The 22,261-nt window shown below is 40.5% G+C and overlaps 1 protein-coding gene across 7 annotated transcripts in view; it reads right to left on the bottom strand.

The window, feature by feature from the left end:
• Nucleotides 1-22,261, bottom strand: part of MAST4 (microtubule associated serine/threonine kinase family member 4) — a 524,552-nt gene that overhangs the window by 48,857 nt on the left and 453,434 nt on the right. For all 7 annotated transcript variants that reach the window (XM_053913123.2, XM_053913118.2, XM_053913119.2 and 4 more), the window contains 6 exons: nt 20,290-20,368; nt 14,253-14,410; nt 12,212-12,287; nt 10,235-10,444; nt 5,130-5,231; nt 2,743-2,875 (listed from right to left, as the gene is read on the bottom strand). In XM_053913123.2, coding sequence (XP_053769098.1) covers nt 2,743-2,875; nt 5,130-5,231; nt 10,235-10,444; nt 12,212-12,287; nt 14,253-14,410; nt 20,290-20,368 — 758 coding nt within the window. The remainder of the gene's footprint in view (nt 1-2,742; nt 2,876-5,129; nt 5,232-10,234; nt 10,445-12,211; nt 12,288-14,252; nt 14,411-20,289; nt 20,369-22,261) is intronic.

Raw genomic sequence — 22,261 nt, forward strand, 5'->3', positions numbered from 1 at the left:
TGGGCGCCACGTGCTTGCCACCAGCTTCAGTATTACACTGGGCGTCCAGTTAAAAGAGATAGAGGCATCTAATTATCCAACCCACACTGGAATGCATTCTTGAAGACTCGAATCTAATTCATTTCTCTGTTCATTTTGATTTTTTATACATAAAATACATGTTTTATTAAAAAAAGAACATAAAAAAATTTCCTCCAAAACTTTGATAAGGCAGGATCACCAGTAATTTGTACTTTCTAGTACTTTCCAGCTTGAAAAGAACATGTATAATAGAAGTTACAGTTTTTAGTTATATATTTTTGTATGCATCTAAAATTTCTTAGGCTCTCATTTCATGTACTCCTGTTCTTACAAATACAATCACCACTTTGGGGAGAGATTACGTATGAAGCAAAACAAGGGAGTGTTGTCTTTGAATAAAAATAAACTCCACCTAGGGTGGAGGCAGGGGAGGGAGGTGGGTTTGGCTGGGGTGGGGTGGAGGGTGGGGAGAAAATGCAGACAACTGTAATTGAACAGCAATAAAAAAAAACAACCCTCCAGATTGGACAATAAGCAGAGACTGACACTCACTTCCCCAGTTTACCTGTGGGGAAATTCAAGAATAAAAATGAGCTCAGTACACAGTGTATGTTTTCTTGGTGTCATTCAAATGCCGTCACCATCCTCTGTGGCCAGCACTTCAGATTTATAAACAAGGAGCTGAACCAAATGTATTCAGTTTGGAAGGGGCTTTCAAGAAAAGGGGGGGATTTTAATATTGTTTAAATAAAATGGTAACAGCACCTCACCTCTATTAAGCATTACTACATCTTGGGTGTAGAGAGAAACTCGTATAAGCCTGAAAAAGAATCCTTTGAATAGGGATTACTATTACTCCACTGTTACAAAAAGAACACCGAGGCACAAACAGGCTCACTGATAGCATGGTCAAGGTCACACAGCCTGCAATGCCGGCCGCCAGCGTGCAGTCCTGGGCAGTCCCACCCCAGACCCTCACTCCTGACCTTCAGAGGTCAGGCTTTAGGTCTGTCAGTGTCGAAGGAGACAAAGGGAGGGGGGAGAAAATGTAGATCCGAGTTTGTAGTAATCACACCTTAAGCGATAAACAGATTAAAAACTATCCTCAGAGATGAATCAAGAAAATCAAAACCTGTCAAAGATCACTAGTAATTATTTTAGACTCTAGGAAGGTACATCAATGGGCCTCAGATTATGCACCCGCCAAGCGAGCCTACAGTGGTATTTACCAGCAGGTACGAAAGCTGTGAAGGGCTCACTCTGTGTGCAATCCAGGGCTGACACAAGCCTAACTCTTCCAGCGTGAAGCGTCACTGTAATATACTTTGACAGCCTCCCCCACTGCAATTATTTTCATAAAAAAACAAATTAAAAATGGTTCTGTTTTAAATAGAATTTCTGCTAAATAACTATTATCTGAGAAATACATATTATGTGTAAGCAGTGGGTAGTAATGGAATGGAACCAAGAGTCAGCTTTTGAAGCAGGAATCTGAGGCATCATTTTGTAATGCCTGAAGAGATTTTTAAAACTCATCTAAATACCATTAAACATCTGCCCTTTTTATTTATTTCATTGGTTTAAACCATTTCTGAAGACTCGTGATTCAAAAAGGTAAAGATGGTAATTTACAAGCCATGGGGGGAAATCTCTCCCCAGGGAACTTTTCAGAAAAGCAGCCACCAGTCTCTGATAAGTGCTGAATCTGTTGTGGGATTGCTTTCAGTGCAGTATAAATTTTTCTGGCGTTATCTCCCAGGAATGCACGCATCATTTCCCTGGAAGCGAAGACCCAATGGCCGTACGTGCAACAAAACAGGGGGGATAGAAGACCAGGGCAGAGAGCAGCAGGTTCCCTGGCTGTAGAAGGAAAAAAGTCTGTGCTAACCATCATCACAAACACTTTATTTAGCACGACAAACACTGTCTGCAAATTCAATTTATGAACCAGGAAGACAATTTTGAATGAAGGAGTCTATGATCAGTTTTTGAGCCTTTTTAGACAGTACATAACCTAAATGTTTTAAATGACTATTGCAAACAATAAAGAGCAGGAAAAGGAAGGGGAGGAGTTATTTTCCAATATTAGATTTTTTAAAAAATCACTAACAGGGTGCTTCCTCTTCTTTGTATTTAATATCATTAGACCTGTTTTTTCACTTGAATCAACCATAAATCCTAATACAAGCTTTAAGAAACATTTTACTCCACTGGCTTTCTTCTATAATTAGGATCTTTTGGGACAAGTCAGCAAACAAACAAACAAACCCATCTATCAACATTGAACTCAATTTAAAGTAATCTATCATTAGTTACCTTACTTCCAAATTACTTCAAGTGTAAATGTCACTTTTATATCAATTATAATTAATTTCTTTACCAACACTTTCAAAATTAAAAGCACCCTTGAGAAGAACTCAACTGAGCTTTGCAAGAGAAGAAAAATACTCCAAGAAGGCTGAAATCGAAGCCCTTCCGGGACACTGACACTGCCAAGCTGACAGGCTGCTAGGATTTCAAGGCCATCCCCACACTCCAGGTAAATACAAAGTGGGGCATGTTCACTTGCTCCTCAGGACTTCGAATCACAGTTGGTCCCCAAATTTGGACTTTGCAATAGACAAGAGTCAAAACTTGAGGAAAAACTAGATTTGTCACAAGTTCTTCTATGAGGCCACGGTGCATAAGCAAGCGAAAGGTCAGCCCAACCAGGGAACTCACCTTCCAGAGGATCCTTATTGAGTCCCAGCTGGCTAATGATGTACCTGGGAATGTCAGTTTTAATACCCTGTCCTTCTTTTGCATGGCCCTCTGCTGCTTCCAATAGGTAGTAAAATTCTTCAGGATCAAATTCCTAGCAGAAGAAAAACACAGATGGATACTTTTTTTAACCAGAACTGTTTAAGGTTTTATTACTTAGGTCCCATTCACAATCAACTGCTGGACATCCATGGTTGTGGGTTATTTATACAGGAAGGAGGCAAATGGCTTTAAAAAGTATATAATTTTCCCTCATATTCAAAGCCTAGTCATTGTTCTAAGATAATATATTTATGTACTTGGTAACCCAAACACAATAACCATTTCCAATTTCTTTGTAATACAACTTTGAAAGTACTATCTCCACTTAAGACATCCATTTTACTGAAAATAAACAGGTCTGAACCTTTAATTGTGCCGTTTTAGCAGAGTTTTAATATCTGGAAATCACATCCAGACCATTCGGTTTCTCCGCACAGATAGCTACACACAAAAGAAGTAATGTTAGAACACATTTTGTCCGAGGTTTTGCAGGAAACCTCCTTAGTACAGAGGTGTCCAAAATTATTAGAAAGAAAAAGCTCAAAATTATCACTTTTTATCAGTAAACTCTAAAATTAAGTGATAAACATTCATATTAATGTGACAGTGAAGAAAGACAAATGCAAAATTAGTGCTTCCAATTACCTCTGTCATTTGAAAAACTTGATAGCACCGTTACGTAATGTGCTTTTCCGGTCGTTGGAGTCTGTTGCTCCTAGCAGGCAGTTAAAAGCTTTAGGACCACATCACTCTAGAGGGATGCCATGGATTTACGTGTTGTAAACAATTATGCTCGCAGATTAAAACACAGTTGCTATTTTCAGTTATACTTCCTAGTTATTTTCCCCCTCAGAATTTTTCCTATTTTAAGGAATATCCGAAATAGGTAATTTTAGAATCTCAGGGTTTCACCTGACATTATTGCTTAAGAGTTTTCGAAAGACCATTAAAAAAAAAAAAAGCTTGCTGCAAATGAAGTAAAGTCAAACGAACGTATATACTCATGGTGCCCTTCATATAGACCTATGTTAACAGACACGGCAAGCCTGGAAATACAAGTGAAAGACCACTGGTGGGAGACGCAGACCCTAACACTCAGAAAGTCCAGTTTTATCTGAGCTCTACACAGTTCTGAAAGCATTAGAAATTTACTTCTAAGACCCCTCATTTCTATCTTTCAGAGGCTATGCTTTTACTTTTTCCCTTCCGATTAGGAGTGATTACTGTAAAAGATTCATTTCCTCTTTCAAGGCAAGATCTCTGCACCTATCTGCTGCTGCTCAGAGAAACCAGTTTTAATGCTGAATGGTATTACCCATCCCAACTAAACTGCTGCAGGAGATACATGCATGCGGTGCAGAACTCAAAAGGTACACACGGAGAATAATAACAAGTCTGTCTTCCACCTGCATTCGCCAATCCTCCTCCTCTCCCGAGGCATCGGAGCGTTTTCCCCCTTTACCTTTCCAGGGATGCTCAGCGCCAAATGGTACTTCCAATTCTGTGGTTCTGCACCTCCTGGCCATAACGGAAGCACCTACTCCCACCACCCTCTACCTTTCTCGTCAAGATTTCTCCCTCACCACATCTCACTATGCATCAGTATATATTTATGGGGCTGTGAACACGTCGTTGTTATAAAGAGCTATGAATGTGAATTAAAATAAGGGCGAAACCATAGCTATACAACCATATATGTATACACGTGTATGCCTGATTCTGAAAAGCTGTATTGTACATAGAGTTATTAGGTATTTTAATGGCTAGTACAATTTGAAAGTGAGCTTTGGTAGTATGCTAAGCCCTTTTAAAACTATTCTTATGTTTAAAGCTTCGTATTTCTTCACAGTGTTGAATGAAATCTCAGTGAGAATTTTATTAAACACAAATTTTAAAACAGAAAAATGATCACTGACATATATATACATGTAACTGATAAAATGAACTAATCTCTAAAAGTCTCATTTCTTCAGGTGTGGATGAGGCCCTATCGTATTCTCCCAAATGGGCTGCTGACTAGAAATTAGTTCTAAAATTTAAAAACAAGTACTAAACATAACCACAGGCCACTGTACATGATATCTCTGATTTCTTTTTCTCTGAATTTTGGCAGAGAGAATTCTTACTTAAAACCAGAAAACAAAGGTCACACACGATGTCACCATAAACATTCACAACTCTAGTTCCCATTGACTTTTTCCACTTAGCTCTGGTCTTTGAAGCCAAATGGAATTAGAGCTTTCTGAAGGTCACAGCTCTCCCACAGTGAAGGACAGGTAATGGAGTCAGGTCTCAGGGCAGCTTACCAGGCACTCCAGCAGCCGAGCGGGGCGGGCAATGACAATTAGGATCTTTCGGACTAGTTGCTTAATGAAAGCCAATTCGCCACTCTCTGAACGATCGTGAGCCTATGAGAAAGTAACGGGAAGAGTGATGACACAGAGTTGCCCCATTAAACAGAACAGAAAATCAGCAAAGCATGCTAATTAGATAATTGCAAATATTCAAACATTAAGTGAGTGAGAAAATACTTTTAAAAGATTGATAAGCGGACATCATCTCTGCATAAATTGGACACTATTAAACTTCTATGTCTACAAAATGGCTCTATTAGCTAAATTTTAATTGCAAAACTTAGATTTATTCTCTGTGTTAAAAAATCACATGTTAGGGCTCCTAATGGGAACCATGAGTGAAAGATTAGAAGTTGATGACACATTAAGCACAAAGTACACACTGAGTGGGCAGCGGCTGAGGACCCCTGACTTCCCAGATGTGGCGCCTTACATGTATGAACTGGCTCACAGAGTGAAGGGCTGCCTTTGTTGTCCAGAAGATGGGTATCTAACAAGTTCACCAGAGACATTTTACATACGCAATCTGCTTAGCCTGTAAGTCAGTTATTTCATAACATATACAAAGTGTGCATTACTTTTCTCAAATGTTAGGTGGGTGATGTTTAAACTTGGATACGTACACATGATTTCGATTTCACATAGTGAATGAATAATACTGAGGCAGGCAACTCAATAAAATTTAACTGACTTAAAATCTTAGAATTTTATTTTATATGTTGCCTACATGTGAAATCTAAGTACAACAAATGTCCTAAGAACAAAACTCAGTTTATTAAGAGCTATTTTCATTTTCAGTGATATTTTCTTGAAGAAATGAGGTAAATCTGTGTCAAAGCAGACCTAAAACCAAAGTTTTAAAAGTTTAAATGTAAACTTCTATGCATGCTTACTTCTGGCTTTTTAAATTTTTAAAGTTTTATGATTTACTTTCCCTTCAGGATTAAAAAAATCACAGTGATGCTGGTACAACAGAATATAATTTCACAGACATGGTAATAAACACTTAAAATCATTCTCGAAGGTCTTTATTCTAATAAGAATCAGCCTTCTCATAAAAAGAATTGATTATATTTGGAAAATGGTTATATTTAGCAGTAACATAACTACTGAATTTAAGCCACCAAATTAAAGGCAACTTTCTAAAATGTATTGTAGGTACAAAAATCACGTATAAGCAAAATCAAAACAGTTATCATTAAAAGGCAAAATAAAACATGAAAAATGACCATTGGTGAATAATTTTAGAACAGAATGTGTTCAAAACAAACCAACTAGTAACTGTAACTACAGGTCCCAGTAACCAGACATATATAAGCAGATATACATAATATTTAAACTGTCTTTAAGTTTTCTTTCTAATTTTTGTTTTATAATAAAAAGATTTTTGAAGAAATAATGAATGCCAGGAAATATGGTTATATGTCTTCTTTATAGTTTATCCTTAATCAAAACTAAACAGAAAACCTGAAAGATGAAACAAAAAATCCCCAACTAACTTCTTGATTGGCAACTGGGGCTAGATCCTGAATTTTCTTTTACTATAATGATTCCTGATTTATAAATTCAAAAATGTCAAAAAAAATCTAAAAGACTGCACATATTTTGGTGGTCGCATCAAAGGGAAACAAGAACTCTATATCTTAAAAAAATTTTTAAAAAGTCATTTTAGATTATACAAATTCGACTTTAAAAACTGTAATAATAATCTGTTCCTTCTTATGTCTTACTTGTAAGAATTATTAGCCATAAATAAGGCCAAAACATACAATGGTTATATTAACTCAGGTAATATTTTATGTACTAACATGATCGGGGAACGATAAGAGGGAAGCTTTGTTAAAATAACTCCAAAGAAAACCACACACACAGCATGAGAAGAGTAATATTTTCTTGGCTGCCAACAAAAAGCTCCAATACTCACTGATACCCTGTGTTTGTATTTTAAGCGTTGACCGCTATAAAAAAATCCTGAGACCCAAATTTGAGGGTAGGTTATAGCTTCCCATGTATTTTATTTTCTCTTGCTAAATACACCCAAGTGGAAAAAAGAATGGAGACATAAAAGCATTCCTGGAGAACTGACCTAGACGTCAGCACTTTAAAAGGCATCAGTTAAATCAAGCTCTCCAAACCTCAGGGAGCCCTTGCCAGGCTATGCAAAAGATGGACAATGGGAAGGCGGTAGGAGGCAAGCCAGACAGGCACCCAGTGCCGCAGCTGGGAACTGACAACAGCCACATCCCAGGAAAGACAAAGCAAGTTCCCACAATCCCGCTCTATCTAAAAGGGGTGAGTTCTCCTGTGACTGTTTAGCTCCAAACTCTGAAAGGACATTGTGAATGTGATTCTGATAATAGTTTTGATTGTCACAAAAGGACTGAAGGAAATGTTTTTCTGTGAAGATAAATGAGAAAATATTCTTATTCATACCCAACAATGCCCTTTAAGCCACAAGTAGTCTGCTTTTTCTGTCCCCCAAAAAGAAATGTTTCTATAAATCAATAATTTTTTAATGTATTATAGGGTCCATTTCAATGATTTTTGAAACCCTAAGATTTTGTTTTAATTGCCATGAAAAAATCTGTCAAGTTCTCACACAGAAACAAAATTAAGTGGGAGAGTTCAATGTAAGTAGCTTTTTATATCGACTGTACCCTTTCCAGGGAATGCCCAGGAAGGAAGGAACAACACAGGATGAAACTGTAATTATGGGAATCTCCTGGCACAGAACTGTGGAGCTCAGAAAAGTGGCTCACGCAGGCTGACCAAAGTGCCTCTCCCACCTGCCTCTTCTGTTTAAAAACGCTCCGTTTACTACTACGCTAAGTGAAATGAGCCAGTTGGTGAAAGACAAAAACCATGTGATCTCACTTATAAGAGGAATCTAATGAACAAAATAAACTAACAAGCAAAAACAGAACCAGAGACATGGAAACAGGGAACAGTCTGACAGCTGCCAGGGGAAAAGGGGAGGGGGAAACGGAGGAAAGAAGGGGAAGAGACTAATCAAAGAACATGTAGCAATGACCCATGCACATGGACAACAGTGTGGGGATGGACTGGGGCAGTGGGGGGCGGACTGGGCAGAGGAAGGCAAAGGAGGAAAAGTTGGGACAACTGTAATAGAATAAACAAGAATAAATAAACAAATAAAGTTCCATTTAGCAAATATAATTTTCAAGGTATTCTCACAAAAAGGAATATGCATAGTGTTTCCTGCACTTTCCAGAAGTTGACTTAATTAAAAGAAACAGCAGAATTGGGCTACCTGACAACAAATCCTAACAGATCGAATATTTGGCATGTATACACACGCATCTTCTCCCTCCCACTTAATGAGGAGCCCAATAAACACCACAGGTGGAGCGAGGTGCCAGAGAGATAGAGATGATTTGGGGGGGATCCTTGTCCCTCATCCTTGTCCCTGCTGTATGCTGGTGAAGGGAGGCCCCCTCCAGACCATCACGACGTCCTGTGTTTGAATGTGTTGGGAGGAAGAGCATGACACAGGCCACGTGATGGTTTTTACTTGCAGCCAGTGAAGGATGTTAGAGAGATGTTCTTCAGCAGCACAGGTTAGGAATGGAACGGGGCAGACCGGGGAGGATGAGGGCCTCGGCCAGGCTATAGAATGAGCGGGGGAGTAGAGGGAAGAGTTGACCTCACATCAGTGAGTTTAAAGAGAGGGGGTCAGAAGCCACTTATTGAACACATGTGGACTGAGTCCTCCATGCGTCGCACTTCATCCCGCGTGAACATGCCAGACAGTGCCTCTGTGCACATGGACACTAGGCTCGAGCGCCGCGCGACTCAAAGGGTGGCCTGGAGACTGGAAGCCATCCACAGAAGGTTGTCAGCGCACGATGAGATCAGCACGCTTACTGAGAATGAGCCTTCAGCAGCTCTCACAGCAATTCCACATGCTGGAACACCCAAATGCATGATCATTTTCCTGTAAATTAATTTTCAATTTGATTTATAGGAGAACTGGTCCATGTCAAATTGGAAATTAACAACAACAACAACAACTATGTTTCCACCCCTAAAGACAGTCTGAGATGCCTTAGGAGACTGCAATAGGTTGAAATTCGAGAGATGGGAGCAGAGACTGGGAAGCGCAGTGGGAGGATTTAGACGCGAAGACCCCGGAGAGGAATCTTCTCATCTCGCTGCAACCAGATTTGGTAGGAGCAAGGACAGATGGATTTCTAGATAACTAGGATGCTAACATTTTCCTTCAGTTCCATGTGATTATTCACATATCATGCTTAAGAGAAAACCACCCTCAATTATGTTTACACGGGCATAATTTACTCCCTATGGGATACAGAAATAGAATACACCCAAATACATAGGTGCTAGAGGTTTCACTTGTAGGCTGTGGCTTATCAATTTCAATCAGAACAGCAACATTATATACTAATTCCACTCCACCATACACACTCCCTTTCTGCCCTGCACAGTCTCAGGAGCTAGGCATGCAAGGGTTAGACATAGAGAAGGCCTGTGTTTATCTGTCATTTCAGAAATTGCATATTTTGTGAGAAGAAGAACTGACACTAATGAAAATACACGTTGCCTTTACCACCCAATGCCACATACAAGCTAATTAATAGGACACACAGCCTGGAAGAAGCCAGCCATTTTCCATTTAGCTTTTCCAGATATTAGAACTAGACGGCATCATCAAATAGTACACAGACACTCAGGCAATTTATAACTTTATGGCTAAGGGGTGGAGGGGGGGGCATGGAATCACTGCTTCAAAATCCTTCACAATCCACTTATCCTAGAGCCATAGATTGTTGGGTCTCAAGGTTCCTGTAAAGGTTATTACATTAACTTTCTATTATTATAAATGATGACCAGAATGAATTTATAGCAAGTAGCAGTCAGTTTTTCCCCGCCATCTTCTTCTTTGCTTCCCTGGAATATGAACTCCATCTGATAGTTAAAACATGTTATGCAAATGCTCTCATAAAATTTTTCTTTTTTTCTCCCCAGGGAAAAAGCAAAACAAATCAGAACACTTCATATGCTGTGATGGCCCTTACCTCCTGTAGCAACTTATCTAATTTGTGCTGTAATTCAAGGAAGTAGCGCGAGGTGATGAGACCCTGGTGGGATTTATCCAAGCAGTCTCGAGCCAGTTCAATAATCTGGTGGTGAGTGAAACTCAGCACTCCGTCTGCGAGGGGAAGAACGTGGTCAGGAGAGTAGCTGGTGACAATTTCCTTCAGACGTTCTTCCATCTGAGCTGTAGCCTATTCAGAGAAGATACGCGCACACAGATGTAAGACAAGGAAACGTACATCTGCTCAATCCAATCATCACATTTACTTCGCATTTGCAGAGACCTCCACAGTTGTTCAATATAACTCTAGAAGTTAAGTTTCAAAGAAGCCTCCCTCTGCATACTATACTGGTGTATACGTGTCATTACATATCCCTCAAGACTGACGGGAGTGTACAGCACCAAGAGTGAACCCTAATGTAAAGCGTGACCTTGGGGTGATGGCGGTGTGTCGGTGTAGGCTCATCGACTGTAACAAGTGGACCGCTCTGGCGGGGGATGTTGATGGCAGGGGTTGTGCATGTGTGCAGGGGGGAGTATTCGGGAACTGCACTTTCTGCCCCATTTTGCTGTAGCTGAAAACTGCTCTGAAATATAAAGTCTACTTGGGAAGGAACAAAAAAGAAGAAGTCACACCATGTGGAAGAAAGATTTGAGGTGTGCAAGGGAAACTGAATATCCCGGGGCGATAATTTTTTTTTTCAGTGCCCTATCACATGTAAAGTGGTCCATGTCACCTTCAGATAACTTAGTATCTGTGAACGGTTACACTTTCGTTTCAGATCTTGGGCTCTTTTAAATAGATTGTCAAAAATATCAAATAGCTCTGTTTCTACCTATCAAAACACAGGACTGTTGCTGCAGTTCTACAGGAGAGGCCGACAGTTGGTTCTGTCGGCCCTGTCTTCCTGTACCAGGAACAAGCATCTCATACCTCCTTGATCCTTTTCTCCAAGAGCCACAGGACATGTGCAAAAGGCCAAGGGGATTCCCTTGGGAACATAACTAAAATTTCCCTTCCAGCTTTCCTTCCCTTCCCTGTGACTCCCCTATTGCCTTGTCAATACTCCTTGCTTCCATTAATTGCATAATACTCAGGGAGTTTCCCTCCGCCTCCTGCTCCCCTCTGAAGTCCCAACAAGTATTAACTAGTATAGTCAGGACCTGTTTCCCTGGTGAACAAGTGACATGTGATAAATAGCTGAAATGGCTTTAATCAATAACATCGATGTTGGCTTCATTACAAATAATAAGCACTCTACTCCTGATTCATGAAACCAAAGATTTCCTTTTGTTCTCTTCCCCAGGGCTACAAAGGTGGGGGAGGGCGGTGGGAAGAAAACGCCTTCTCCCGCATGTAGGAACACTTGGGTGGAAAGGCTGTGGACGTGAGGTGGCAGGGACTATCAGACAGCAGCTCCCTGCAGCCAAGGTGCCTGGCGACAACCCTTTGCCCAGTCCTCTCTGGCCCGGTTCATGTTCCTTCTGCCATTCTAATGGGGAACATTGCACCTGCACCATCCCTTCTAAAGTAACAAAGTTAGACATCTAATTGCTAAAGAAAGAAAAGTCATAAAAAAGAAAAAAGGAGGTTTTAAAAAATGGTTTTCGTGACATACCAGGCTTCTGAGGAACATGGGCACAAGAAGCACAAAGGTGGAGAGGGCTTTCAAAGCCGACTCCCTAGGGACCTCGACTCCCTTGGGACCTCGGCAGGCCCACCCAACGGTGGCCCAAGAGCAGGATTCACGGGAGGGCCAATTCAGCACGCAGAGTGTGGCTAGCTCTCAGCAGTTTTCAAACATGCTTAGTGATTTCCTCCCTCTAAGAAGGCTGTGCTGTTTTGTGCAAGTCACTTCTAGATTGAACCATTACATCCCTTAAAACCACCTTGCAGACGTTAAACCTGTGTTGCCTGTTTGTTTCAATGCTAGGCATCTTCAATCCAACTCATTACCTTGGGGAACCTTTCTTTGTAGACATGGTTCATCATAATTATTTCATGGTCACAGCAGGTGGGAGAACGGCCGGGGCTGCAAGCAAAGCAAATTACCCTTTTAAACTTGCCACAGCGTGAAATGAAAATGAGCCTTTTATTTATAAACAATTGGTTGCATCAAAAGTACTATGCAATCTTTGTTAAAAAAAAAAAAAAAAAAAACGTATTAGGTAGTAAACTACAAAATCAGTCACTAGTACACACACACCTACCCCAAAACATACAGACACCCTCAAGAGGATTCAAAAAGAAAGCCCAAGAAGTGCAATACCACAAATTAATTATAGCTACACTATTACTGGTTCAGAAAACATTCTTAAATCGAGCTGATAGTCTGGATGCAGCATGCGCATGTGTACTAGTTCTAGAAACCAGTTAATGAACTGCACTACACAAGAAATAGGGTGGCTACAGAAACAGCATCAAGCACATGCTGCAGTGTGTAATCTCACACTTCTATCGCACACCTGCGCTCTGCCACGGCCCACGTGGGGGGCTAGGAGCCATCGGCGGCGCAGGTGTCGCCACTGAAATCCATTTTCTAGCCTAGCAAATATTTATTTGGGATGCTGAGGTAGGACTGTGCACGGTGGGAAACAGGCGTGCAATCATTGTGGGCCTTTCTTTATTTCAGTGGTGGGCTTGTGTTCTTTCTTAGTGGTATACAGTTGTGCAACTTCAGGGCAAGTATTTATATTCCTGGGAGGAGATGGTTTGCACCAGATATCCTAGAATCTCCTTTCACAAAATCTAAAGGGCCCCTGTGTAGTAAAATATAATGTCCTTTAATAAATTCGTAAACATTGGTCTTTTATTCCATATCTCAAAATAACCTAACACATCCTACAATTACCAAGTGTGGCTATATTTACCATCAGTTTATGATACTAAATAAGAAGGGTAAAAAATGAAAAGTCCTTCCCAGTAAACTTTAATATTCAACTGCACACCTAACAAAATATTTTTGTAACAAACCCATAATATATCAAAGTGCATCCATTCTACACCATCAAGCTTCCATCCTGTGGTGGCCCTGGAGGCAGACTGCCCGATCCCCACGCAGAGAAGGAACCGCTGCTCCAGTTGCTGGGACTGCAGAAGCCTTCAGCTCTCAGTCCCTTCAGAGATGGCCTCAGTTGCAGAGTCACCTTGCTCAAGGCTAAGTTCTTCCCAGGGCACTACAGCCAGGGACTGAGGTGGATATATGAAGAAAGGGCCATTTGGCCCGGAGGGCAACTCTGATGGGTCCTGTCATTCCCAGAGCTCCCTGTGGGATCACCACAGCCACTGGGCCTGTATGGCAGCTAGAATTCTCTCAGCCTACTGCTGCTTCGCCCCTCGCTCCTGCAGGTGTGCATCCTGAGCACTCCCTCGTAAACATCCTGCTCTCTGCTCTTCCGTCTGCTTCCTGAAGACTCAAACTGTGATACATATATTACTTTTTGAAACAGGGTCAAAATAAAACTGGCTTTACTCAATGTCAAATGAACTATGCTTGGCATCCACAAAATTCAAGGGACATAAACTGCTACAAGTTTGTTCAAACTCCTGGAGAAAGTACAACTTATGTGGGAAAAAATGTTGAAAGCCCTGGGAGGACTTTTCTAATGTGGAATCTAAATTCCACACATGAATCTAAATGCGCTGCCCCTTCCCTTGCAACCCAACTTCTCCCTCTTAAAGTGTGAACTGCTTTTGAACCACAATTAGATTGTCTGGAAATCTGCAACGGCTGGAAGTTTTTGCAGGAGGACCCTTTAGTCCACTGATTACTGACACTCTAGCAATGCATAAACTGTAAGAATTTAAAAGAAAAACAGTAAGATACCTTCCCATGGTAATTAACAATATCCTGTGTAGATGAAAAAAATCACACTATATTTATCGTAGTTCACAAATCAATGAACACATACATGAATTAGAGTACCCAGAGTCTTCCCTTGAAATGGCTGGAAAGAGATAATCCAATTAAGTACATTTTTCAATCAGGTCTACATACCTCAGACTTCGGGAACGGGGGCGCATGGGCGAGTTCCTGCATCTGTTCTCCGCGGCGATGCTCTCGGTAGTACAAAAATGTTTCGATAAGAAGTGTAATTCATCTGGCGTTGGTTGGTATGGTAACTGATGCAACTTCTCCTGGGAGGAACAGGATGACTAAAAGAAACCAAAGTGAGGTAACATGACTACCTCAAAAAAAAAAAATTCTTCAAATGAAAATGAGATCAAAGCACTAAAACTTGATATACCACCAGTTTATATTGTTCTCTTTCCATCTTATAATTTCAGTAACTAGTGCCTACATGACAATGCCTTAATACTTCCTTTGGGAAGTCAAATGGCTTCTATGTTTCATCTTGTTGGTCTACAGTTTCCCTAAACATAGTTTTCTCTCTGGAAGAAACCCAGCATCTGAAAATGGATAGGACCCAGCCAAAGCCAAAGCAAGAAAGTAAAGATTGGAGGAAGAATCTGGGTGCATGGACAGATGAGGTCTCCAGTGAGTATGGTACACTTATTTCCACTGTTGCTCCTAATCAAGCCCTGTGACTTTTAGGTAACATAAAATGAACTGTATGACGCGTGATCATAAATGAGGTAACGGGATCTCTCTTTACAAATCACGCTGCCTTCTGATGCAGCTGCCATCGGTATGCGCCCTGGGTAAAAAAGGAACAAAAAGAGATACTTTTCTCAATAATGCCATTGTTTTAAACATTGGAATTTTTTTTTCTTTTTTGCTTTGGCTAAGGCTATCATTTTAAAACATCTTTAGTAGTGGTGAGTTTTTAATCCCTTGAGTTTAGATTTACTCTTTGAAAGTTTTTATTCAATACTTGGAGCAAGGTAAGGCAGGAAAGATAGATGGCTGCATAACACTGCTTTCAACCAATCTGAGAAATAAAGCTATACAGCTCAGACTGGTGGCTGTTTTCTTAAGTGGGTGCTGAACTCTGCAAGCAATTCTAACAAAAGAGATTGAGAAATTTTTGAATACTAGAAACATGGTTAAATAAACATATTTGGAAAGACACCACTCATTAAAAAATTCAGTTATAATAGGCTTTTTCATTTAAAAAAAAGGTCATTAGGTTAAGAGCACACTTCATAAATACTGAAGCCACAATGCAGTGACACTGGAAATCATTGACTAGAGCTTACAGATACCCTGGTAACCTTGAACTTGTAGACCGCTGTACTAAGTACATACAGAGGCATTGAGAGATTTTTTATAATGTAATAAGATTATTTTATAAACCATAAAAATGAGAACACTACTAGAAAGACTTATGAGATAAACCAAAACTCTATTCAGAAAGTACAAGCACAGCGTTAAAGTCCTTCACTATGAAAGAAGAAATAAAACACATAAACTAAGTCAACTCAAAAAATCAGAAAAAGAATAATTCAAGCGAGAGAGAAGCAGCTGTGATAAAAGCAAAAACGAGGAAATCAACAAACAGAAAAACAGAATTAAGAGTCTGTACATATGTCTCTAAGGTAAATTAATGTCCACAATTCTGTATCTAAGATTTCAAAACACTCAAGTTTATTTATAAGTTTACAGCAACCCCTCTTGGTGGCAAAACATCAAGTGAACTGATGATGGCAAGCTACTTAAGACATGTGTTTAATCCACTGGGTGTGACTGTTGATTCCGGCCGCTGTAGAAATTCAGCATATTCGATGGTGAGCTGCAGGCCCAGATGCTGCTGGACTGTTACAGACAGCACAGGGGCCACGTTACCTTCCTGAAACAGGCCCATTAATCCCCAAACAGACCGGGTTCAAGAGCTTCACGTAAGGCGTCATGGACCTGTACTTGCATGAGGATGACACCCAGAGGTTTCCAGAGGGTGACTCCCTCTGTGGAGGGAGGGAGGAAGGAGAAAAGGAGGGGCTGAGCAGGAAGGCCTTTAGTGGTATATTTAACACTTTATTTATTAAACAAAGTAAAAATAGATTTGAAAAAATAGCTGCAGCACATGTAACAAAATGTTAACATGGATTAGCTCTGAGAGGAAAATGATGTGGTTATGCCGTAGGTAGCCATATAACTCAGCTCCAGAGGAAATGTGCCCCGTGTTTACCAATGGGGAACACGTAAAACGGTGGTGGCGGTGGTGGGGGCACTGTCACCTTCACGGCATTAACGCAGCGCAGAGGCAGCAGCTTCTCTGGGGAGAGAGCCTCTTTCATCTCAGCTGGAACAAGCAAGGTGCGAATGGCACAGGGGGTCACCAGGATGAGTCCACAGCACTGGAAACAGCTGTAGGCCCCCAAAATGTCCTGGGGATTCAGAAGGCACCAAATGGGGCCTCAAAAGTGAGTTGATATGGAACCACAGAGAAATGCAAGGCTCAGTTTCAGCAGCATCAGGGACTTAAAGGAGAACCTGCCGAGTGAAGAGAGCTTCCCAGGTAACAGAGGGAGCACCTGCCATTCCCGTGACCTCACTCCCCATTGAAAAGATACCTCCACCGCTCACAGCACCCTGGATTACCACTTTAACAATAGTTCAAGAATTAGTCTGGGGGGTTCTCAACAAACTGAGTCTTGAGTCTCATTACTTCATATCTCCAGCATGTTCTCTAAGCATGATGCCAGTGAGTCTCATCACCCAGCCAGCTTGCACATGACCTCTGACCATACCATAAGTCAAATCCGTTTTCAAAGAGTAAAGATTTACACAAAAACTGTGCTGCTAGTTCTTAAGGCAATTAAAGAGTTCCCCCAAAATGTTCTGAGTAATTATGTCATTCAAATAAGCCTTTAGTCTCTCAAGATATTTTGCAAAGTAAAGTATTCATATGCATAATTTTCTTATTTAAAGTAATATCATAGAGAGTCACCTCTCATATTTATAGGTATATTCTTATTTCCATTCTTGCCCTTGGCAGGAAATAATTTGTCTGGTAAGAAATACAGGGTGGATGTCCCCCCTACTGCTGCAATTCCTCATTGGTTCTCTTCAGAAGTAAAATTTATTTATTTTCTTTTTTTTTAATATTTTTTATCTTTGTTCAAGTACAGTTGTCTCCATTTCCCCCCCTCCTCCCAACCCCAGCCATCCCCAAGATATTGTTGTCTGAATATTATCTTGAAAAGTCCCACAAATTAATATTCACTGCAAGTTAAATTAAGTTGCAATACTAAATATTCTCTGGAAGGACTGATTAAGTTCACATGATCGAATTTAGGAATGTGGTGTTTTTAACACTTGCCAAGTTTGTCATTCCCATAATATCCAAAGGATAAAGACATGATGTTTACATTTCAGCATAAGAAGTTCTGGAATTCAGCTAACAATACAACTGTCTGTAAAACTTAAGCTATATTTTCAAAGTGTTTGTAACTTGATTTGTATATGTTCTGTATTTTTATTTAAAACATAATTAAAATGCACTTCTGATTAACTAAATGACTTATAGACAATCCAGAAATTGAGAATCTAAGAGTACTTCAGATTAGATTTAGAAGCGAAACAAATGGAACTACTGAACAATTTTGCAGAGTTTTTGTCCTAATATTTAAAAGGCAAGAACAAAAAGAAACTGAGGGAAATGAGAAATAGCTCTTCAAATTTTCACTCATAACCTTTAGAAACAACCGGCAGGGAGAAGAGACAGCCAACTCTGTGCAACAGTACCTACGCTGCCCCAATGTCACAGTTCCTTATGTCTTTTGGCCAAAAGAGTAATTCTGAAAGCTCAGATTCCATTCTGAAGGACAAAACAGGAATATGCGATCAACAATGCTATGACACCACTTTCTTCAATAAAATAAACACTTGGGGGAAAATCTGTCCTAGCTCTGGTCAGAAGCTGTTAGAAACACAGAACATGTGTGTGACTGACAACTGTCCCAGGCGGCTTCTTCTTCAGGCACATATGGAAGTCAGGCACAGCAATGACTCCGTTATGACAGATGGCTGGGTCAGGTTTATTAATTACAAGGTTTGTTTTAAGAAACACTATGCAAATTCCTTGAACAGAGCCTAGAGCCCGCATCTAGCTCATTTATTCTTATTGATAAAACAAGGGGGTTGGTAAGCAGCCCCTCATTTTATTTTCTGCACCTCACATTTTTGACCCATAAAGTAAAGACCAAAATAGCGACTGTGTGATGGGGTATGTTGCTAGGATCAGCAAATGCATTATAAATAATTAGCCTAGTGCCGGCACATAATAAGTATTTATTTAAAAATTGGGGTTTTTTTTAAGTTATTTGTACCAGTCTGATTCTGTGTAGTTCACCCTTGTATGAGTTACTAGTTAAACATAGAAAAAAGATCTTGCACTCTCTATTTTTCTTGTAAAAGAGAAATTTCTGTATCTCGACCACAATAAAATTGGACTGAAGGGCAAAACAAGGTGATACATTGTTGAAATAAAAAAAGTTGGAGTTGGGAGACATGATATAACTTTGGGGCACGGGGAGAACTAAATGGGAGGAAGTGTGGGAAAGCTACTGGACAAAGAACCAAGGATTCTGTTTATTGGTGTCTGGGTTCCAAGTGGAGATGCCCAAGGGCCTAGGGAGGAAAAACACTTAAAATTTAGAAAATTACTCTTTAGTTCTTCTTGATCGATCAGTTTTGGCTTTCATTTTCCACTGTGGTTGCCCATGATTTCAACATCTAAAATATGGGCCAATGACTGAGGATGGCTACTGACACAGTAACCAAGGGTGACTTCACTGTTACTTGGTGCCATTTTCATTCACCAAAACCATTCAGGGGTTTTAAGCATCCTTTTCTGATGTGAGAATGATGTGCCATTGAAACTACCCAAGGTTGTCCGATGTTTCACAGAAATGATCTAAATGGACAATAAACTCATATACCACAACAAATGGAATAATGGATAGGAAAATAAATTACCTATCCTCAATAAAATTCTATAAGGAGATAGTAAAAATAATCTAACAGATTTTCACAAGTCAGTTTTAAAGGTGACTCCAAAAACCCACATTCTTTTGCATCTGGAATTCAGAAACACCTCACACAAGGCAGTGACGATACCAGTTAGAGTTTATAATTTGAATAGTAGTTTCTTTTCAATTTAAGTGTTATTAAGTGTCTGACTCTACATGTGTAGCATGGAGTTTATGGGGGGGGAAAAACAGATGGATAGGCCTCCTTGATAAAGCACAGATTTTGACAAAATGGAGACTGAAATGAACCAAAAGGGGCTCTAAAATCACCAGGTGCGTATTCCTGACTGGCACAAGGGCATTCAGACCACTCCATGAGGCATTTATCGAAAACCTACAACATCCTGTGTCTTTCTAAATGACCATTCGCTTCTAAGGCTCTGCAGAGACAGATGTCCCACTGCATCACTAATTTAACCCAAGAAAGCACATATCCGACCTACTGAATCGTTCCCATCATTATCAGGGCTCCTGCTGAAATGCTATAGCTAGGAGCCAGTGAATACCCTTCCTCAATCCCATTTTTCATGGCTTCCTCTTGTTTCTTTCTCTATTTTAACTTACAACTCAGTTCTTTTAACCTCTCCTTGAAAGTAAGTTCTTAGCCAGGAGGCACAGACAAATTTAAGGCTTGCCATTTTTTTCCTTTGAAGAAGAAAAACAAACCAAACCCCCAAAAAATCCAAAACAAACATACGAATTCCCTGCATCTAAGCCCCACAAGAAAAAAAAAAAAAAAAAAACCCAGGCCATCAAAGTTTAATGGCATTTTCAGTACTAACACCACTGGCGTGGAACCAAAGCAATAAAACCAAATTGTGTTTTCCACCCCAAACTACACCAAATGGTGTTAAAACAAAAGCTCCCGATCTTCAAACTTGCAGTCCTGGGACGTACTCAATTGGTGCGCCAGAGTTTAAAAGCTTGCAGCAAAAAGAATGTCCTTGTTACGTTTGTTAGCTCATCATTTGATGCGTAACCTAGTCAGAGTGGCAGACACAGCATTTCCCTTCTCCTCCCTTCCAGGAAACACCCGGAGAAAGTGCTGCCTGCGTGCGAGCTCCAGGTTGTGAGGGAGAGGGAAGACGTCAGGCACTTACAGACACGGTGGAGCTGGGCGTGTTGGTCCCATAGCCAGAGGAGGGGAGGGAAGCCAAGGACCAGCGGCGTCCATCAGTCCTGTGGAGAACGTGAAGTTAGTTTCGGCCCACACTGGAGTGCTGAGACCCGGAAACCCCAGGGAAACCAGCATGTTTAGTCAAACAAATGACACAGACACAGTCAGTGAGGATGAGGAAGTGTTCAGCAAGGGCCAGGATAAACAAACATTACACAGCAGGCTGACTTTTATTTAAACTGAGTCAATGCGCCCAAACAAGGAGAAAGTGAATGGGCTGATCCATAGTATTGATCTCTCACTAATACACTTTGACAAAATGAATACCAGGGATAATTACAATGGTCAGACTCAGCAGATTCAAATTAATAAAAACAGAAAGGGAGGAGGAAACCCCTGTTATCTGGCAACTGATAAGAGGGGCCATGATCTTGGGAAGGCCCTGAATTCCAGAACTCTGCAAGAGCTTGTGGGGACTTGCATCGCATCCTAAAATTGCTCCGCTTATCATTTTCAAGGTGACAGTCCTACTCGTCATGCCTGGGAAGAGAGAGGATCAGCAGGCTCAAGCCTGGCTCAAGCCTTACGGGCAAATAACTTCAGCACCAAGAAAGGGGCTGACCTGATGCTCAGAATCTTTTAAGAGTTATCACATTCTGACATGACCTGGCTTTAAAAAAGGTTGCAGCAAAAGCCTCTTGCAGAGTTTATGAGTATGCAGCCCAGCGCAGCTCTGGCTGAGAGCCGGGGCAGAGTGAACATGTTGCACTAGGGACAGAACTTAAGGAGTACAGTCGTCTGGCCCCATCACAAAGGCAAAGCTGTCAGGAGTCTTTGAGAGTGGTTTTTATCTCCGAACGACTGGTGAATAGGGTGGGTAGCTTTCTGGCTTGGACTGTGGTTATGCATTAGGGCTGTCAGAGGGTCTCCTCTCAGGTGAGTTAACGATGTAGTAGAGGCAATACTACTGGTAAGGCAAGGGGACAGCAGAAAGCAAATTTTCTGAAATCTCTGGCACTCATTCCAGAGCCATTACTTTATTAGCAACATCGAGTGAGACTGTGCCTTCAAAATCGGGTAACACTGTCTAACCAAACACGTGCACTTTTGCCGAGGAGAAAACCGGAAGGACATGCTTTGTAAAGCGCCATCTACACTGCATTCTCTGATGGGGTGCCAGATACAGACTTTTTGTGGTTCACGTTTATATTAATTCACCACGCGAGAGATGAGAGTGTACCAAATTTACCACAGATACATTTACAGTAAGTTGAAGGCAGGGAATTCAACAGAATTAGACTTGAATTTGAGAAATGGCACAGTTAGATGTTCATGGGAAAAAACTGACATTTCAGCCTCAATCACATTCAAGGGAAAATATAATTATAGGCTACCATGGATGTTGCCTCCAAAAAATGCAAATGGTCCACAAAGACAAAACGGAGAATTTCAAGTGGACAAATCACAGCAGGACTACAATGTGAAGATTTTAGTAAAATTTACCTGTCATTTCTGTGACCATGATTGGAGTACAATTGAATCAAGAATGGGTTAAAAGAAAGAAGCAAAATAAGATGTTTGTAAATATACCAGAGAGAGGAAATGGGGGAGAATTAAGTCATATATTCTTTAAAAATATCTTTAAACAGTTGAAAATGTTCAAGACTGAAGAAGAAAATACTTACAACAACATACTCTAAAGATATCTAGCCATCAGTTAGATGGAAACAGGGTGGTCCTATTTCATTTAGCTACTTATTAAAGACTAAAAAACCCATCCCTGTACTTTATATTTTAAAACCTCCAACTTTTAAAAGGAAGAAAAAGATAGGATTTTTAAAAGATTATGCAGTCCATTTAATAGCAATTATCAGAAACTAGTCTCTGGAAAGAGTGAGGGGCACAATTTCCCCCACCGTGAGTCATTAACTCTCCCTTCCCTCAGGTATCGATGA

This window comes from Desmodus rotundus, chromosome 1 (genome assembly GCF_022682495.2).
Source record: "Desmodus rotundus isolate HL8 chromosome 1, HLdesRot8A.1, whole genome shotgun sequence".
NCBI classification, from domain to species: Eukaryota; Metazoa; Chordata; class Mammalia; order Chiroptera; family Phyllostomidae; genus Desmodus; species Desmodus rotundus.